The sequence below is a fragment of the Stenella coeruleoalba genome (assembly GCF_951394435.1).
Source record: "Stenella coeruleoalba genome assembly, chromosome: 2".
Lineage (NCBI taxonomy): Eukaryota > Metazoa > Chordata > Mammalia > Artiodactyla > Delphinidae > Stenella > Stenella coeruleoalba.
This window is the reverse complement of record NC_137147.1, coordinates 67026679-67047478: the sequence shown is the minus strand read 5'-3', so window position 1 is coordinate 67047478 and position 20800 is coordinate 67026679. Positions and strand designations below refer to the sequence as shown.

The window sequence follows — 20800 nt, the reverse complement described above, 5'->3', positions numbered from 1 at the left end:
TTGGGTTGGAATGAAAGATTGACATGGAAATTACACAACTATACAGACTAATGATTTATGATCTCAACATCTCTTGTGGCTCTTCTGTGACATGGTGTTCTTGTGTTCCATGCCTTTTGTTCTCCAAGATAGATATTCTAAACCTTAACTCCTTATTCATTCAGTTATAATTTGTGAATCTTTTGTGTGATAGCTTACTATGTTATGCAATGAACAGACTGTAGGTCTCCATGTGGCCTGAGTAGAAATAATGAGAGTTAAGAGAATGAGAAGATTGGAAGTACAGGGGTTTCTGTTCAGAGAATGTGATAATGGAATTGATGATTTCCATGGTGGAGCAGTTTGGGGTGATGAGAGGATTCTTCATTACACTGGAGTGGTGATGAAGTGCATTGACACATTTTAGTTGAGGAAGTCAAAGAAAGGTTGTCCCATCAGTGCAGAAGTCATTTAGAATGACAGCAAGAATTAAAATACAGAGAAAGGTGCCAAAGTCTGGAGGTGGAGAACTGACCAGGAAATTATTAGATGGCAGAGAGTAGATGTCATTAGGTTCAAAGGACCATATCTTTTTAAGTCTGATAGAGTAGTGGCCTACAATCTGCCACACAGAACTAAAATAATGTTCTGCTTGTCCTCCTTCCTGCCTCTATCCATATCCCACTCCCACTCCTTGCCAAGTCTGGAAATTAAGGAGGCTGGAAAAATAAGCAGCTTCATTCAAGAGATTCTATAAGGGAAGCATGCAGAGACCTTTCTTTTAGTTGAGACAAAGAAATGGAAGCAATTATTTTTAAAGATGTTGAAGATGCAGAGGAGTTAACGGTAAAATAGAGGTTCTAAGGTACAAGGGAAAACCTTGGGAAAAAGGTTAACAGTGGCATTTATCTAAGGGCCATGTGGAAGTATTAGTATCAAAATTTCTCAATCTTCTGGTGATAGTGAACTTGTCATGAAACATGACCTGTATAGGTCCCCTTGCAGTTTGGAAATGTTTTCTTAAGACATCTGTAACCTCTCTGAGTATATTGTGAACCTTTGAGAATATCTTGATACTGAAGAGGTGTCTGTATTTGTGACCTTACAGTAGAATTCCATACGTCAGTTTACAGGGAGAACCTCAGGTTGGCAAAGTATACAACCTGGTGTTGTTTGACGGGTCAGCAGTATAATCTCTCCATCAGTGGCCATTATAGTTGTCATCTCAAGGGTTCCAAGATATTTTAGGTACTGTTCTGTATTTTACTAATGATTGATTCATCTAATAGTCTTTCTGTTTATATACCACCGTTATATTTAAGTTAGTGGCAGTGGTATTGTATTTGTTTGCTAGGGCTGCTGTAATAGATTACCACAAACTGGGTTGCTTGAAACAGAAATTTATTCTCTCACAATTCTGGAGACTGAACGTTCCAAATCAAGCTGTTAAAGGGATTGATTCTTTCTGGAAGCTCTGAGGGATAATCTGTTCCATGCTTCTCTTCGAACTTCTGATGCCTGCTTGGCAACCTTTGGCATTCCTTGGTTTGTGGCAGCATAACTCCAATCTCTGCTTCCATCTTCATGTGGCCTCCCCCTGTGTGTGTCTCTTAAATCTCCCTCTCCTTTTACTTATAAGGACACCAGCCTTTTGATTGAGGGACCACTCTAAATCCAAGATGAACTCATCTTGAAATCTTTAGCTTTCAAGATACTTGTAAACTAAAGATAGCTTTGTAGATACTTGTAAATCAAGTATCTACAAAGATCTTGTTTCCAAATAAGGTCACATTCAGAGGTACCAGGAATTAGGACTTGAACATATCTTTTGAGGGAATCACTACTTAACCTACTGTGGGTATCTAACACTTTTTCATTTGGTTAGGATAGAGTGATCCTAGCCAATATTTTACAGATTGGTTTTTAGTATTGTTTTGCTGTTGTCCTTAATAAATATTTCCTAACTATGTGTTTTCTATTGAAATTTGAATGACACTTTCATGTATAACCATTATGTTTACAAACCCTTCCGTTTAAAATATTTTAGCAGATACGAAGGAAATGAAGCTTCTCTGGTTAGAGGTGTTTCCTTTACCAGAAATTGTTATGGGAGTGAATCTTTAGTCCCTTTAGATTGTTTCTGGGTAGAACAGGTTTTTTCAGGAAATTTCTTTAATATACTATCTTCACAGCTGTTGTATGATGAAAATAATTTTCAGACTCTCCACAAAGAATATTCATTTATACCTCGGTCTTATCTATAGTACTCAAGTTTTGTACGTGTTATAACTCCTATTTTTATACTTGCTTTTAGAAATGCTGTATTTGCAAGAAAACCGGTGCTTCAATTGGATGTGTCACACCCCGATGTAAACGAAGTTATCATTTCCCATGCGGACTTCAGAGAGAATGTATTTTCCAGTTCACTGGCAATTTTGCGTGAGTTAATTAACTGTTGAATATGAAAGAAAATGTAAAAGAAAAATGGAAAGTGGATCTCCCAATTATATAATTCCTTTGTCAAATTTCTTTTCAAAGCTGCATTGAGGTTTTATGTATACTTTAGATATGTGTGTGTGGGTGTGTGTACATATATATATAATTTCTCTCCCCTTCCTTTATGATCATTTCTATTTGCAGAGTCTGGAGAATTGCAATATCTGTAATGGGCTTAATGATTAATATTCATCTCTAGCTTTCAGCTCTAGAATGTAATATGGAACTGTTAATATACTCATATTCAGTGAAAATTTCCAGCTTACATAATTCTAGATTTTATGTCATTCTTTAGATTTAATAGTTTACTTTTTTTTCACAGGGACATATGTGTTTCTCATTGAGTAAAGTGAAGGCATGTAAATTTGGTGGAGTCCAAAAAATAAATATTATGCCCTGGGATGCCCCTAAAAATATTTGCTTCTTGACTTTAGCTCTAAACATCAAGATTTTATGAATTTTGGTATTTGGTATCATGAGTGTTTTATTTCTTTTAGTCTTTGTGCTCTTGACCTATTTAATGGATTGTTTTCTATGAGAATTGCAGTTTAGAAAATACAAATGGAAATACATTTAGTGGGTTAAGAATAAGTTATTATTTGCATTTTATTTGTTATATTATTAATATATTATTTTTAAGTTTAAGTTCCTTCCTTTGATTTTGTGCAAGGTTGAGTACAATGGTGTGTATACTCTGTTGCTAACAGTATTACGTAGGATTCTCAACATAATATTAGTTACTGAAATTCTGTGAAGTAAATCTCACCAGCAAAAGGTTCACATTTTGAAAATTCAGCTCTCCTTAGTTATAGATTATGAGACTGATTTATAGTGCCGTTGTTCCAGTCTGTTGTAGGTTAATTACGAGAGAGACGAATGAATTTTCCCTTATAAACATGAATTGTAAAGCTAGTCTAGTTGTGCTGTATAATTTATTAGATGTTTTAAAATAATATACGTTTTTAGGTCATTTTGTTGGAACCATCGACCTGTTCAGATAATTACATCTAATAATTATAGAGACTCCTTACCATGCACCATTTGCTTGGAATTTATTGAGCCTATTCCAACTTACAGCATATTACGAAGTCCTTGTTGTAAGAATGCTTGGTTCCATAGAGACTGTTTACAGGTAAGATGTTTTGTCAGCTTTTTCTGGTATAAAATTTGTTGCTTGCTAATTTGAATTTTAAATTAGAAAAAATTGATGTGTATTTTAGCTCTTACTACTTGTAACTTTTTAAAACAGCTTTATTGAATCAAATTTTACATATAAAATTCACCCTATTGAAGTGTACAATTAATGTTTGTTTGGTTTTTTTTTTTTGCGGTACGCGGGCCTCTCACTGCTGTGGCCTCTCCCGCCGCGGAGCAACAGGCTCCGGACGCGCAGGCTCAGTGGCCAATGGCCCACGGGCGCAGCCGCTCCGCGGCACGCGGGACCCTCCCGGACCGGGGCACAAACCTGTGTCCCCTGCATTGGCAGGCGGACTCCCAACCACTGCACCACCAGGGAAGCCCTACAATTAATGTTTTAATAAAAGTTTAGATACTACCTTTTAAGGTATATTTACACTTTTAAAATTTTGTTGTTTTAACCTAAGGCTTTTGTTTGTATTTCACAATGAATAATACACAAATTTTAATTCCCAAGTTCATTTATATATTTAAGCTTAGAAAACAAGATATGTGAAATAATTAACTGTAAGCTAATTTAATGTTAAGAGGTCTATTTTTTTTAGCTGTAGTAAACACTATCATAACTTTTTGACAGTAAACTGATTACTATCTAATGAATTGATACTAATATTAGTTCTTTGAGAGCCACCTTGTATGTCAAACCTGACGACAAGTTTTCAAGTAAATGAAATATCATAAAACACACATTAAACAATTTAGTTTCTTCAATTCAGAAGATAATTTAAAATTTTTAAAAGATCCCAGTTATTAATAATGTCCAATATATAGTATAAATGTGTGAAAGTGCCAATTGTTAGACAGTTATAGTTGATAGAATGCCAAGTGACACAGGGTTTACTTAAGTTTATACTGTTTTTTAAAGCTTGGCTTTTATTATTGTTTAGTAAAATGAAATGTTATTATTGATTACAAATTAACTACAAAAGTTCTTTTTTTTAAGTTAGGAGATGTAAATCCTCTTATATTTCAACAAAATCTTAAAAGTACTAACAGTAGTCAAAGTAGTAAAGCTTGATTACTTCCTGGTTTTTTTTGTATGAGCCTTGAACTCTTATTCTTAGTATTAGTTAGTTATTATTAGTTATCAGTTAAAAGTGGCAGGATGGAGCCTATTTTGTTGGGTAAATATTAGAAATCCTGTTCATTCTTACAAAGAAGTGTTTGTAAAGGGATCTAGCGTGCAGTTCATAAACATCATGAAGTGCTATCTTTACCTATTGAGGAAGAAGTTCACATTATGTGAGAATCTTTAAAAGGTAATTTATCTTAATTCAGGGTTTGTATTTGAATGAATTGAATGTAATTGCTGCCAAATGTATCATCTTGTTAACTTTGTATAATTTGTAGTAGTATGTTATTTTTCAGGACAAATAAGATTTGCCTCATTATGCATTAATAATGAAACAGAGAGAGGTTCTCAAATTTGACCTAGTATTCATAGGACTTTTTGTGAACTCCGAAAATACCACGTTTCTAATTCTGTCATTAAAAACTAGAAGTAGTACTACTAACAAAAATGTAGGTCTACTTTATGCAGATATAAGGTCATGGCTCCATGGACACCTGTCTGTGATATAAATATTAACAAGCAAGCAATTATTACTTGGTTAGAGCACACCAGGACAGAGCTCATTCTTGAGTCATTGTTCCTTAAAAGAACTCCAGTGGCTTTTCCACTCTGATACAAGTCTTAACTGAAATAGTAAATGGAGTCTACCCTGTTCAGGTAGCTATAATAATACCCAAATAATTTTTTTTAATCTCTGAACTCCATTAATATAAAAGAGTTGAAGGAAGAACAAACCTATGCAGTAGGATGAGAATTGTATGTGGTTAAGCAAATTTCATTTGTGACCACTACAAATGCTATATACATTGGGATTTTGTGAGGAGAGACTATAGATTAATATCAAAGAAATTGACTTTTCACTCTGTATGCAGAGAATTGTCACTATTCTTGTTCAGTTTGGATTTCTCACATCATTGCTGTGGTCTTGTTGGTATCATTCATATGTCCTATGCTGTTTTTCTTTTCTCCATGCTAGATAGTTCTTGTATCATATCCTATACTTAGTAAGATCTTGGTATCTGTGTACAATTGCTCAAAGATCCTTTAGGTTCAGCAGAGATTTCATTAACTTGTTGCTTCCCTCTCACATGTTGTGTGTGTGCTACCTGCTAGTTGTTTGAACCTGGATTCCTCTTTGTCCACTTCTTTCTTCACCATCCACAAATCATTCTCCAAGTCTGTCAGATCTGCTTAATATTTTTGGTGTATCCTTTTTTGTTGCTACCCTCTACCTTAAACCCTTTGTGATTTCACTTCAGACACTTTTTTTTTTAACTAAACTTTTGCCGGAGGCCACTAACTCCTGCATGCCTTATTCTCTGTCAATTCTTCACACTACTAACTTTAATTTACCTGTCTATTTTAATTACTTAGTTCAGTATGATCAGCGTGTAATTTCTAAGTATATTATTATTATTTCCCCAATCACATGTACTCTTTTGCTATTCCCTCTCCTTGTATTGTCTTTTGTCCTATTTTCCTGGCACACCCCTACTCCTTTCATACTTAACTTTGACCGTACCATCCCTGTGACATTTTTGTCAGGCTCTTACATAAACTTCAGTACTTCTTCCTTTCTCTTCCGTATATACTTTTTGTTTATTTGTTTAGTTATTTTTAAATAAATTTATGTATTTATTTTTGGCTGCGTTGGATCTTCATTGCTGCGCACGGGCTTTCTCTGGTTGCAGTGAGCAGGGGCTACTCTTCTTTGCAGTGCATGGGCTTCTCATTGCGGTGGCTTCTCTTGTTGCAGAGCATGGGCTCTAGGCACGCAGGCTTCTGTAGTGTGGCACACGGGCTCAGTAGTTGTGACTCGTGGGCTCTAGAGCACAGGCTCAGTAGTTGTAGCACACGGGCTTAGTTGTTCTGCGGCATGTGGGATCTTCCCGGACCAGGGCTCGAACCCGTGTTCCCTGCATTGGCAGGCGGATTCTTAACCCCTGCGCCACCAGGGAAGTCCTAAAAGTATTTTTTAAAAAGTATCTATGGAAGAGAGGGAAGATCCCACATGCCGCGGAGCAACTAAGCCCATGTGCCACAACTACTCAAGTCCGCACGCCTAGAGCCCATGCTCCGCAACAAAGAGTAGCCCACACTCGCTGTAACTAGAGAAAGCCTGCATGCAGCAGCGAAGACCCAACGCAGCCATAAATAAATAAATGTATTAAAAAATAATAATACTTTTATAGTATATGCCTACTCACAAGAATTCCTTGAAATAGGATCTAAGTCATTTTATGTTTCTATTTTTGGTACTAGCATAGTGTTTGGCGCCTATATAGTAGGGATTAAATATTTATTAAATGAGTGTGTGCTACTAGCTTTTTAAACTGGTGATTGGCTACGCTTTCTCTCTCTTTCTGCTGCTTCTGTATTTTTATTTGCTGAAGCAGTGAGAATAGGTTTTATGCTTCTCCCCCTTAGGAAGAAAACTTACAGAGATTGAGTTAAAAACAGAACCAACGATGCTTTATATGTAACATTTATTTAAACATCCTTCCTAGATGGAGTAACTAAAGATGTTTACTGTTTTATTCACAGAGAGTGATGGACAACACAATATTTGGGAACAGAAATGACATTAGATACAAAGGGTTGAGAAACACATATTGGTGATAGATGTAAAGAACAGTCAATTCATTAGCTTAATTTTTTTTCCCATTGGGAGAAATATCCCCAAGTTTTAGCACTAGGGTAACTTAGTTTATCAAAGTTTATGAACCACAAACATAAAAAATAAGTTTCCATAATATATATGTGAAAAGTAGCACACATGTTCTGTTAGCTATCTTATTCATAACCTGATAACCTGTTAAATTATTAATCATATATTTTCTATTTTCCACTATAGGTTCAAGCAATAAATGCAGGAATGTTTTTCTTTAGGTGCACAGTATGCAATAATAGTGATATATTTCAGAAAGAGATGTTGAGAATGGGAATTCATATTCCTGAAAAGTGAGTAACATTTAGCCTTTTGATGAAAAGATGTTTTAAATATAGGATTTAATAACAATGGAAATAATCATTGATGTCTGATTAATTACTCATGGACAAGCAGCCATTTCAAACAGGGAAATGTAAAACCGTCCCCGCCACCTTTCCTCCTCCTCCCCAGATTGCTAGTTCTTGAGAACCAGGTCCTGACTTAAATGTCTCATTAGTTGTTTATAGTCTCTTAATAATTGTACACCTCACTTGTGTACAATATTGATTGATTGATTGATACACAAGTATAATAGGCTTCAAAATGGTATGTATAAATTATTTGAGAGAATCAAGATGTGGTTTAAAATGTATAAGAATTTTCTTAATACTTAAAGGTGAGGAATCCAGAAATATGGTACTAAACTTGAAATTCAAAAAATTGGAAGTGAAATATTAGGAAAAATGTAAGTTTCAGAAAATTTCTACTTAATTTTTCATTTAGCATTTGAAATTCACTGTGAGACTAATTAACTGTAGGATAAAATGACACTAAGGGATTTATATATTGAAGTGAATGATTAATCGTAAAAAGAACAAGTTTCATCCTTGTTCCTAAGTTTGTGAAGAGTTTATAGTTTTAGATTCATTATCAGTCCTTTTATGTAACATTTTAGGCCAAAGTATATTTTATATCTTGCTTCATTTACAGAGATGCATCTTGGGAATTAGAGGAAAATGCTTATCAAGAGCTTCTGCAGCACTATGAGCATTGTGATGTCCGAAGATGTCGTTGCAAAGAAGGGCGAGACTATAATGTGCCTGACAGGTATATGGGGAAGTTCAGTTGTGCTTAGTGTCCTTTTTTCTTTAACATCTTTATTGGAGTATAATTGCTTTACAATGGTGTGTTAGTTTCTGCTTTATAACAAAGTGAATCAGTTATACATATACATATGTTCCCATATCTCTTCCCTCTTGCGTCTCCGTCTCTCCCACCCTCCCTATCCCACCCCTCTAGGTGGTCACAAAGCACTGAGCTGATCTCTCTGTGCTATGCGGCTGCTTCCCACTAGCTATCTAGCTTCCCACTAGCTATTTTACGTTTGGTAGTGTGTATATGTCCATGCCACTCTCTCACTTTGTCACAGCTTACCCTTCCACCTCCCCATATCCTCAAGTCCATTCTCTAGTAGGTCTGTGTCTTTATTCCCATCTTACCCCTAGGTTCTTCATGACATTTTCTTTTTTTCTTAGATTCCATATATATGTGTTAGCATATGGTGTTTGTCTTTCTCTTTCTGACTTACTTCACTCTGTATGACAGACTCTAGGTCTATCCACCTCATTACAAATAGCGCAATTTCGTTTCTTTTTATGGATGGGTAATATTCCATTGTATATATGTGCCACATCTTCTTTATACATTCATCCGATGATGGACACTTAGGTTGCATCCATCTCCTGGCTATTGTAAATAGAGCTGCAATGAACATTTTGCTACATGACTTCTTTTGAACTATGGTTTTCTCAGGGTATATGCCCAGTAGTGGGATTGCTGGGTCATATGGTAGTTCTATTTGTAGTTTTTTAAGGAACCTCCATACTGTTCTCCATAGTGGCTGTACCAATTCACATTACCACCAGCAGTGCAAGAGTGTTCCCTTTTCTCCACACCCTCTCCAGCATTTATTGTTTCTAGATGTTTTTGTTTTGTTTTGTTTTTTGGTACACGGGCCTCTCACCGTTGTGACCTCTCCTGTTGCAGAGCACAGGCTCGGGACATGCAGGCTCAGCGGCCATGGCTCACGGGCCCAGCCGCTCCGCAGCATGTGGGATCTTCCCGGACCGGGGCATGAACCCGTGTCCCCTGCATTGGCAGGTGGACTCTCAACCACTGTGCCACCAGGGAAGCCCTGTTTCTAGATGTTTTGATGATGGCCATTCTGACTGGTGTGAGATGATATCTCATTGTAGTTTTGATTTGCATTTCTCTAGTGATTAATGATGTTGAGCATTCTTTCATGTGTTTGTTGGCAATCTGTATATCTTCTTTGGAGAAATGTCTATGTAGGTCTTCTGCCCATTTTTGGATTGGGTTGTTTGTTTTTTTGTTATTGAGCTGCATGAGCTGCTTGTAAATTTTGGAGATTAATTGTTTGTCACTTGCTTCATTTGCAAATATTTTCTCCCATTCTGAGGGCTGTCTTTTGGTCTTGTTTATGGTTTCCTTTGCTGTGCAAAAGCTTTGAAGTTTCATTAGGTCCCATTTGTTTATTTTTATTTCCATTTCTTTAGGAGGTGGGTCAAAAAGGATCTTGCTGTGATTTATGTCATAGAGTGTTCTGCCTATGTTTTCCTCTAAGAGTTTGATAGCTTCTGGCCTTACATTTAGGTCTTCAATCCATTTTGAGCTCATTTTTGTGTATGGTGTTAGGGAGTGTTCTAATCTCGTACTTTTACATGTACCTGTCCAGTTTTCCCAGCACCACTTATTGAAGAGGCTGTCCTTTCTCCACTGTACATTCCTGCCTCCTTTATCAAAGATAAGGTGACCATATGTGCATGGGTTTATATCTGGGCTTTCTATCCTGTTCATTGATCTTTCTGTTTTTGTGCCAGTACCATACTGTCATGATTACTGTAGCTTTGTAGTATAGACTGAAGTCAGGGAGCCTGATTCCTCCAGCTCCGTTTTCCGTTCTCAAGATTGCTTTGGCTATTCGGGGTCTTTTGTGTTTCCATACAAATTGTGAAATTTTTTGTTCTAGTTCTGTGAAAAATGCCAGTGGTAGTTTGATAGGGATTGCATTGAATCTGTAGATTGCGGAGTAGTGTCATTTTCACAATGTTGATTCTTCCACTCCAAGAACATGGTATATCTCTCCATCTATTTGTATCATCTTTAATTTCTTTCATCAGGGTCTTATAATTTTCTGCATACAGGTCTTTTGTCACCTTAGGGGGGTTTATTCCTAGATATTTTATTCTTTTTGTTGCAATGGTAAATAAGAGTTTTTTCTTGATTTCACTTTCAGATTTTTCATCATTAGTATATAGGAATGCCATAGATTTCTGTGCATTGATTTTGTATCCTGCTACTTTACCAAATTCATTGATTAGCTCTAGTAGTTTTCTGGTAGCATCTGTAGGATTCTTTATGTATAGTATCATGTCATCTGCAAACAGTGACAGCTTTACTTCTTCTTTTCCGATTTGGATTCCTTTTATTTCCTCTTCTTCTCTGATTGCTGTGGCTAAAACTTCCAAAGCTATGTTGAATAAGAGTGGTGAGAGTGGGCAACCTTGTCTTGTTCCTGATCTTAGTGGAAATGGTTTCAGTTTTTCACCATTGAGGACGATGTTGGCTGTGGGTTTGTCATATATGGCCTTTATTATGTTGAGGAAAGTTCCCTCTATGCCTACTTTCTGCAGGGTTTTTATCATAAATGGGTGTTGAATTTTGTCGAAAGCTTTCTCTGCATCTATTGAGATGATCATATGTTTTTTCTCCTTCAATTTGTTAATATGGTTTATCACATTGATTGTTTTGCGTATATTGAAGAATCCTTGCATTCCTGGAATAAACCCCACTTGATCATGGTGTATGATCCTTTTAATGTGCTGTTGGATTCTGTCTGCTAGTATTTTGTTGAGGATTTTTGCTTCTATGTTCATCAGTGATATTGGCCTGTAGTTTCCTTTGTTTGTCACATCTTTGTCTGGTTTTGGTATCAGGGTGATGGTGGCCTCGTAGAATGAGTTTGGGAGTGTTCTTCCCTCTGCTATATTTTGGAAGAGTTTGAGAAGGATAGGTGTTAGCTCTTCTCTAAATGTTTGATAGAATTCGCCTGTGAAGCCATCTGGTCCTGGGCTTCTGTTTGTTGGAAGATTTTTAATCACAGTTTCAATTTCAGTGCTTGTGATTGGTCTGTTAATATTTTCTATTTCTTCCTGATTTAGTCTTGGCAGGTTGTGTATTTCTAAGAATTTGTCCATTTCTTCCAGGTTGTCTGTTTTATTGGCATAGAGTTGCTTCTAGTAATCTCTCATGATCTTTTGTATTTCTACTAGTGTCCTTTTTTAAACCTTCAGCTTGAGAAAGTAGGTTTTCTATTTAGTGAAATGTACTTTTGCTCTTAGGATGTTAGAAATTTTAACTTGAGATGAGGTATATTTATTAAATGCATATTTATATCTGCTTACAGAAATTATTGCAGTTGGCATAATTGGAACTTTTGTGGTGTGTTTTCATGAGGCTCTGTTTTCTAGAGCTCTACTGTGGTAGCCAGTAACCACAGGTGGCTATTGAGCACTTGAAATGTGGCTATTCCAAATTGAGAGGTGTCGTAAGTGTAAAATACACACCGAAGATTTATATGTATCTTAGAGTACTAGGACTGCCATAACAAAATACCACAAACCAGGTGGCTTAAACAACAGAAATTTTTCTTCTCAGAAACCTAAAGGCCAGACGTCCAAGATAAAGGCATTGGCAGGTTTGATTTCTCTTGAAGCCTCTCTCCTTGGCTTGCACATGGCTCCCTTCCAGCTGTGTCCTTCTGTCTGTGCCTTAATCTTTTTTTCTTATTAGGATACCAGTCATATTGGATTAGGACCCACGCATATGGCCTCATCTTAATTATCGCTTTAAAGGCCCTATCTCCAACTACAGTCACCTTGTGAAGTACTGGGTGTTAGGTCTTCAACATATGAATTCTGGGCATGACAGAATTCAGCCCATAACAGTAAGAAAAAAAGACCTTAAAATATCTTGTTAATAATTTTTTAAATTGATTACCTGCCAAACAAAATGACTATATTTTGGAAATACTCAAATTTATTTCACCTGTTCCTTTTACCTTTTAAAATCTGGTTACTAGGAAAGTTTAAATTACATATATGATTTACATTATATTTCTATTGGATGACACTGTTCTAGAGGTTAAGAAACTAGGTTAATCTATCAGCGTTTGTTTTGGATCACTATAAGAAGGATTTGGCATTTGAAATTTATTGATTACTCTTTTGTAATATCCGTAGACGTTGACTATAATGTTAACAATCGTTTTTTGCCTTCTCTGTACACTATACTGTGTGGGGTATTAGAAATCAAGAGTATCTTTATTTTTTAAGATGCAGGATAAAAAGTAACAAATCTAATTTTGTTGAAATTTTGATAAATTTTTATCCCTGTTATGTAGTCTTAATTAATATGACAAACTTAAAGTGCTGAACAGAATATTGGGAGCCTTATCTCTTATGGAAAGTGATTTGGCTAGGTGAGCTACAACTTATTTTGGAAGACTCAGCTGAAGTCTTGCAAGCTTTGGAAAGTTTCCCCTAAGAAGCTCTTACTATTCCTGATTCCCTGTTCTGGGCTGGATTTTCCCTTCATTGTGCTTGTTACAATAGAGTTGACAATATTTAAATTTGTCTTTGCCATTAGACTAAAGATTCATTAAGGGCGGAGGTCTCATTGAAGATGTCAAGTAATGTGTATTCTTGCCTAAGTTACTTGATCTGGTGACCCTGATTATTCATCTGTAAATACTAATAATACCCTGCTCAAGGGTTGTGCTGAGGTAGAGATGAAATTAATGTATATAAAGTGCTTTGTAGACAGTAAAGCACTTTACAGTTCTAAGAAGCAATATATTCATTAATAATGATATTTTCTAAATTCATTTTAGGCTATTTTGATTAACTAATATACATATTCCTTGTATACCTCTGGTCACCTAATCATTTGCTACCAAACTCCCTTTTCTTTCTGGCAACTACTTTGCCTTTTCTCCTAGGACACAGAATCCTGCTATCTGAATGCTTTCTTTGCAGTCTCACTCCCTCTCATCCTAGTGATAGGAAGGTAACTTGCTGAAAGGCAGCATGGTGGAGTGGTTAGGAGCATGGGTCTGAAGCCAGGTAAACTGGATTGGAAGCCTCACTCTGAGACTTACTAACAGTGTGAACTTGTTTGGGCAAGCAATTTACCCCTCTATGCTTTGGTTTCCTCTTCTTCAAAATGGAGGTAACTGGTTTTTCCAACCTTCTGAAATTTTTCCAACCTTCTGAAACTTTACATGTAAAGAGTGAGAACTGGGCCTGGTGTATAAGCACTCGTTAGCTGTCATCTTTCTTCCTCTTCATCATCAGTTGGCAGAACTATCTGGGGAAGAGAGGGAGACACAGAGAGGACATACCCCTACACACCCAAGTCCACACAGAGGGAGATTCGCCCACACCTACAAGAGGTGAAGTTATGCAGCTAAGTCTCTTATCACCCACATATCCACACACTCAGGGAGTATATCCATTTCTGTACAGACGGACGTATTCATAACCAAACAAAGAGGAGGCTGCACGCTATAACCCACACCCGTACAGAAAATGTGAATGCTGACTGGTACATGTCACACAACACAGTGGGGAAACATTGGGAGTGGGGGATTGAGGGGAAAAGATGAGAGAGAATATGAATGCGGATCACGTAGTAAGTCTGGATCCTGTTGAGCTGCACAGTACTTGGGGTGTCTGAGCAAGCTTATTATAGGAAATAATTCCTCACCTTGAATGGGAAAGATAGTATTTTAGGTAAGATAATGTATTTACTGAATGCTTCTTCCATATCAGACATACTTTGGGTATATGTGCATGTACATGCTGATATTTAGTTTAGTATTTTAAGATAGAGAATGTTTAAAGGAGGAAGTTACAAACATAATAAATGAAATGGGGGGGAAAAACAACTTTAGGAAAAAGTAATGCAGTATCAAAGCAGATAATTTATTTTCCTTCCTTGGGTAAAAGGGTTGGCTGTGTGTGTGAGGTGGACAGTGAGGTGTGCAGTGGTGCTGATGGTCGGAATTAGACTAAGTTAATACCACATGGAAATAATCTGCTTCTCTTTATGTCCTCAGCAAATGGGAAATAAAGCGCTGTCAGTGTTGTGGTTCTCGCGGAACACATCTAGCCTGTTCCTCACTACAATCATGGGAACAAAATTGGGAATGTTTGGAATGTAGAGGTATTCTTTACAATTCAGGTAATATTTTGTGATTTTGAATAAAGATGTTTTTATTTAAATGCATATTATTCAAAAGTTTCTACCTATATTCCTATTATACTAACATTGGGTTTTAAATCTGTAGGCGATTTCCAAAAAGCCAAAAAACACACATTACCCAGCACTAATGTGGGAATAACTGATTGTTTGTTGGAGGAATCTTCACCTAAATTACCCAGACAGTCTCCTGGAGCCCAGCGTGAAGACCTGCTGAGGTGTGTATTTTGAATTGGAGAAAAATATAAAACTCTGTTTTGAGAAAATTAGAACGGGAAGTAGCTATATACATTTAGAGTATTAGCTGTTCTCAGAGTAGTTTGGAAGGGTATTTTTCAAACTGCAGTCCCTAATTTGATGTAGAAAGAGGATCCTTGGACATTGCCCCTAACAGGATTATTTTGAGTACATTAATTCCAATTACAGATGGAGAAACTGAGGCAGGGAATAATTGAGTTAGTCCAGATAATTGTCTGGAGGTCTTGTTAGGGCACTGGTTGCCTGGCCTCATGCTCAGAGGTTCTGATTCTGTTTATCTGCTGCGGGGCTTAAGAAGCTGCGTTTCTAACAAGTTTCCAGGTGCGGCAGCTGCTGCTGTTGCTGGTCTGGGGCCACACTTTGAGAATTAATAGTGTAAACTGAAAAGTACTATTTAAAGGAGTGTGAATTCTGCTTAAAATATGTAATCTCTTAAAAATATAGTTCTCTCATACAGTGAGCAGAGATTACATTTGCTCTATCTTTAAAGGATCTAGTGAACATGAAATAAGATGCAGTTAAAAGCAGAAACTAACACACCATTGTAAAGCAATTATACTCCAATAAAGATGTTAGAAAAAAAAAAAAAGATGCAGTTAAGCAAGTATGTCCAGGGAGGTAAGAGTTTGAGCTTTTGACTCTTATACCTAAATCCAGTGAATTGTATAACATTAGATGATTTTAATTTGGTAAAAGATTGGGTAGAAGGAATCAAGAATTTAGAACTAAGGTTATCAAATAACTTTTTTGTTCCACTGGCGGCCATTGTTTGCTTTTGGGTGGGAGTTGGGGAAGAACTTCTTTCTATTCTTTTTTTATTTGGCTGTGTAACTGCTGTGACACCTAAAGTACTTTAGAGTACTTACCTCTATGTTTAAATTCATGTTTTATAGGCAAGGCAGCAAATTTAGAAGAGATATTTCAACTCTAATAATAGAGCTAGGATTCCAAATTAAAAAAAAAGCTAAAAGATTATTTATCAACAAAGCCAATATCTGGAATAGTGCCTTAGATGGATTCAGAAATCACAACTTTAATCCTTCATATACAATTGAAATAGCATATGTTAATGAAAATGATCATTTTGGAAAAGAGCAGCCTGGATCAAAGCAAGAATTCCTAAGTCTCTTAATGCAGCAACTTGAGAACTCACCATTGTTTGAAGGGTCCTTGTCAAAGAACTTGTCTCTCAATTCTCAAGGTAACTATTTTATTATTGTACATACTGAATATACCATGTATTAAGAAAGAGATAGCAGGTTAGAATTGATACTCAATACCTGTCAAAATGTATAATCACTTTGTTACTAAAATAATGATAGAATCACAGAAAAGGGGGGAAGTGATGTTTTTTAAAATAAATTTTGTAGTGAAACATTTTTTATTTTAGAATATCCTTAATTTCTTTATAGCAAAATCCTACTTAAAGTGATTCTATAATTAAGTATAACTTCTGAAAAATGTACTTAATTTTAATTCATTTGAATAGAGTGGCCAAATTGGATGAATGAGTTTTTGAGCTCTTCTTGTTCATATATTTGAAATTTGCAGTTGGCATGTTTCTTCACAACCTAGGATTTTTATAACATAATTTTTTGGTTCACATATAACAGATTTTTAGCATACTTTTGCTTTCAAGAGTTTTTTTTATTTATTTAACAGAATTATTTATATGATACTTTTCTGTCTTTACTTCTGGTAAGGAATTAATGTGATTAAAACAGGCATCTCAAAACACTGGTTAATTCTAGCATTCTTTTTTTCGGAGCTTTTATAACCGCTTTTGCTGTAATAGGAATTTGAGAGAGAGTGAGAAGACATATCATCCCATTTGACTTCCTTCTATGTTTTCTTTAGAACTTCCTCACCATTGCCTGAAGTATCATTGAAATAATTGAGAAACTACCAAGGATCATTAGTACTATGTATAGTACACACAGTTTAATTCTACACTCCCTTTAAAAAAAAACAAAAACGCTCCAAGTAATCAGTATGTTATTAATTCATGGCAGTTTTGGTACAGTGGAGAGAGTACATGGAATTTAAGTCACAAAATCTGAGTTCAGTTTGTACACATCTACTTCAGTAGCTTTATTTCCCTAGATTAATTGCATAGCCCCTCTGGATCTCAGTTTCTTCATCTGTAAGATGTGACTACTAATATGTAGTATATAAGGTTATTGTTGAGGAGATTTTATTATTATTTCAGGTATTGTTAATGTTACTTATTAATAAATTACTTTTAATTTTTAGAAAAAATAAAGGAAAATTTACATAATATCTTTTTGAGTTATCGAAGTAGCTAAAACATTTTTAATGACACATTGAAAAATATTGTGATGATATGGTAAGATAGCATATAGTGTTGAGAGTTAATTTGTACCATTTTGTATATCAACAACCTTAAAATTGTTCATATCCTTTGAACCACTAATACCGTATGTAGGAATCTATCCTAATAATCAAAGATATATAAACAAGAATGTGTAAATAGATGTTGACTGTAACATTGTGTCTCATGTAGTTGAAACTGGGCTAGCCAGTAATAAGGGGGTGGTTTACATTGCAGCACATCTGTAAATTAGTTTGAATGCATTCATTAACTGTATATTTGAATAATTTCAAGTAATATTTTAAAAATTTATAATACAGTAAGTGGAAAAAGACAGAAGTCAAGCTATTTATGTATATATTTATATGCATATGAGACATATTATAAATACACCAAAGTGTGTACACTGGTTATTATGGTGGTAGGATTATAGGTGATTTTATAAAAAGACTTTCTGTATTTACATATTTTTCTATAATAGATTGTTACTTTGAATTCAGAAAAAAATTTGTAAAATTGTATATTTTGGTTGAAATTTATATTTTATACATTATTATACCTTCTATGAATTAGGTTATTATACATTTGTCTAAAGCTTGGATTTTAAAATTTATTATATATGTATTAATTACATATGATGGTTATATAATAATAAAAGAAGTGTATTTGATATATTTTATCTGTATTTACAGCTCTGAAAGAGAATCTTTACTATGAAGCTGGCAAAATGCTTGCCATTTCTTTGGTTCATGGTGGTCCTTCACCTGGTTTCTTTTCTAAAACCTTATTTAACTGCCTTGTTTATGGACCAGAAAGTACCCAACCAATTTTAGACGATGTCTCAGACTTTGATGTGGCACAGATTATAATCAGGGTAAGAAATGTACCTGTTTGTTCAGATGTAGACTATGTTCTAGGTGTATTTGAATATAAATGATGGATCTGCAATAGAATAATACTCTTTGTGGAGTAGTTAAGGGGTGTCATTATTTTTGTTTACCAACAAAGTTAACAACCATTTAATAGACAGATGTAAAGGGCAGGCAGCTAGAGATCAAAGTGCCATGTTTAATGTTGATAAAACCAGTTGGATAATGTGACTTAGATCTGTGGTCAGAATGGCTTGCTAACACTCCTCAGAACTAGGTGGATTTATCTGCCCTGCCAGGGACAACATAAGGCAGGTTCCTTGTTGCATGCTCAAGAGCAGATGAAAGTGCACTTTCCTATCGTCAGGTGGAGCTGAAGAAAGGATGGTTACCAGCAGAAAATTTATCCTTCCTCCTACAGGGAGATATGAGTGATGGGTGGAGAGAAAGACCAGGCTGAATTTCTTCTCTGTGGAAACAGTTGGGGAGACTCAGCGTTCCTCCCCTCAAAATATTACCATGGGCTTCCCTGGTGGCGCAGTGGTTGAGAGTCCGCCTGCCAATGCAGGGGACACGGGTTCGTGCCCCGCGTCCGGGAAGATCCCACATGCCGCAGAGTGGCTGGGCCCGTGAGCCGTGGCCGCTGAGCCTGCGCGTCCAGAGCCTGTGCGTCCGGAGCCTGTGCTCCGCAACGAGAGAGGCCACAACAGTGAGAGGCCCGCGTACCGCAAAAAAAAAAAAAATAGTTACCATTTATTAAGCCCTGTACTACACATGTTATCCGTACAAACTCAGTTTACTTATCATAAGTAACATTGCCCAAGTGTTACTGATTTAGAAAGTAATGAAACAGTTGAGACAATGAAATCCAATTCAACTTTTCTTCCCTTAACTTGTCCCATACTTAAGCCTACTCTATCCATTGTCTCAGTTAATAGGCAGTATAGTTTAATGGTTAAAAACAAATGCTCAGAAGTCAGATTTTAGTTTGAAATAACTGATATAAGCTATGTGACCTTGGGCATGTTGGGTTAATCTTGTTAAACCTCAAGTTTCTAAACCAGAAAGTAAGAAACCTGGAAATGTGTATTTTGCCCAAGACTCCTCATTCTAAAATGGTATTTTAAACTGACCCTTTAACCCTTCAATTTATTTTTTCTTTTCTCCTCTTTATGAGAAAAAATGTACTTTAACTTCATTGTTTCCACTTCCTCTTTCCTACACTCATTTAACTTACAGTCAGACCTCTGTTCCCACCACTACTCTTCTGAGTTAGCTAGTTCATTGCTGATATGCAGGGATCTAAATCTCCACATGCAAAGGCCTTTCTTTTCTAATTCCTCATCTCCTCTGACTTCTGCAACCACCACTGTATTTGAATTCATCTCTATTGTTTTCTTTAATATCTACTCCCTCCTACTTTTGACTATTACTGTCTTTTTTAATGCTTCTTCTTCCTACCCCTAAAACTTAGGTAATTTTCAGTGTTGTCTTAACAGTCCTCCTTCTATACTATTTGGAAAGAGTCTCCTCATCTATAACCTTTCTGATGATTTCCAGACCTGTATTTTTGAGCCCCTAGATGTTTATATCCAGATAAGATCTGGGTCTTCCTACCAAATTGAGCACAGCATGTTTAGGACAGAAATAATTTTTTGCCCAGAATTTGGTTTTTTGCCTGATTTTCCTTTTCTTTTCAAGAGATTTATTTCCAAGTTATTCTGGAGACAGGGTTGTTTTCATTCTTCCATACTCCATTTATCAGTTTGTGTCAAGTCATCCGTCTCTAACAGTGGCCTTTCCTTCTTATTTCTAGTATGCTTACTATACCAAACTCAGGTTATATCTAAGTTTAAACAATTAAGATATTATTCTAATCATCTTCTTCAGGATGATTCTTTCACAAGTACAGGTTTGACCACATTGCTTTCTTCCTCAGGAATCCTAATGGATTCTCATTGCCTATTGAATGGAGTTCGAGTTCTTCATTAGGGCACTTGGAGCTCTCCTCATGGCTTTACTAACTCCAGACTCCTAGCCAGTGTTCCTTCACTGATTTAGTCAACAGATACATATATCTACAAGGTGCTATGTACCCCATATGGTTTTTTGTTTGTTTTTATTATTTATTTGGTTCTGCCAGGTCTTAGTTGTGGCAGGTGGGCTCCTTAGTTGCAGCTGGTGGGCTCCTTAGTTGTGGCATGCAAACTCTTAGTTGCGACATGCATGTGGGATCTAGTTCCCTGACCAGGGATCGAACCCGGACCCCCTGCACTGGGAACGCGGAATCTTAACTACTGTGCCACCAGGGAAGTCCCTGTTTCCCATACTGTTTTATCACTGAAGATAAAGTAGTGAACCAAACAAAGCCCCTGCCTTCTTGGAATTTACATATTAGAGGAACGACAAGATAAATAAATATATAATATACTGTCATGTAGTAAAATATATTATAAAAATAGAACAGAATAAGAGGAAGGATATCTTTTCCAAGATAATGCTTGGGGTATAGTAAGTTAAAGCATAGGCTAAGCTTCTGTAACAAAGAGACCCAAAAGACAATGGCTCAAAAAAGGCAGATATTTATTTTTTTCTAAAATCTAGAT

The 20800-nt window shown here is 36.1% G+C and overlaps 1 protein-coding gene across 1 annotated transcript in view; it reads left to right on the top strand.

Annotated features, from left to right (window-relative positions):
- G2E3 (G2/M-phase specific E3 ubiquitin protein ligase) overlaps positions 1 to 20800 on the top strand; it is a 65084-nt gene that overhangs the window by 31690 nt on the left and 12594 nt on the right. The window contains 8 exon segments of the mRNA XM_079909470.1: positions 2294 to 2418; positions 3442 to 3607; positions 7599 to 7705; positions 8385 to 8501; positions 14593 to 14717; positions 14824 to 14953; positions 15887 to 16194; positions 18018 to 18199. Of these exon segments, the coding sequence (XP_079765596.1) occupies positions 2294 to 2418; positions 3442 to 3607; positions 7599 to 7705; positions 8385 to 8501; positions 14593 to 14717; positions 14824 to 14953; positions 15887 to 16194; positions 18018 to 18199 (1260 nt within the window).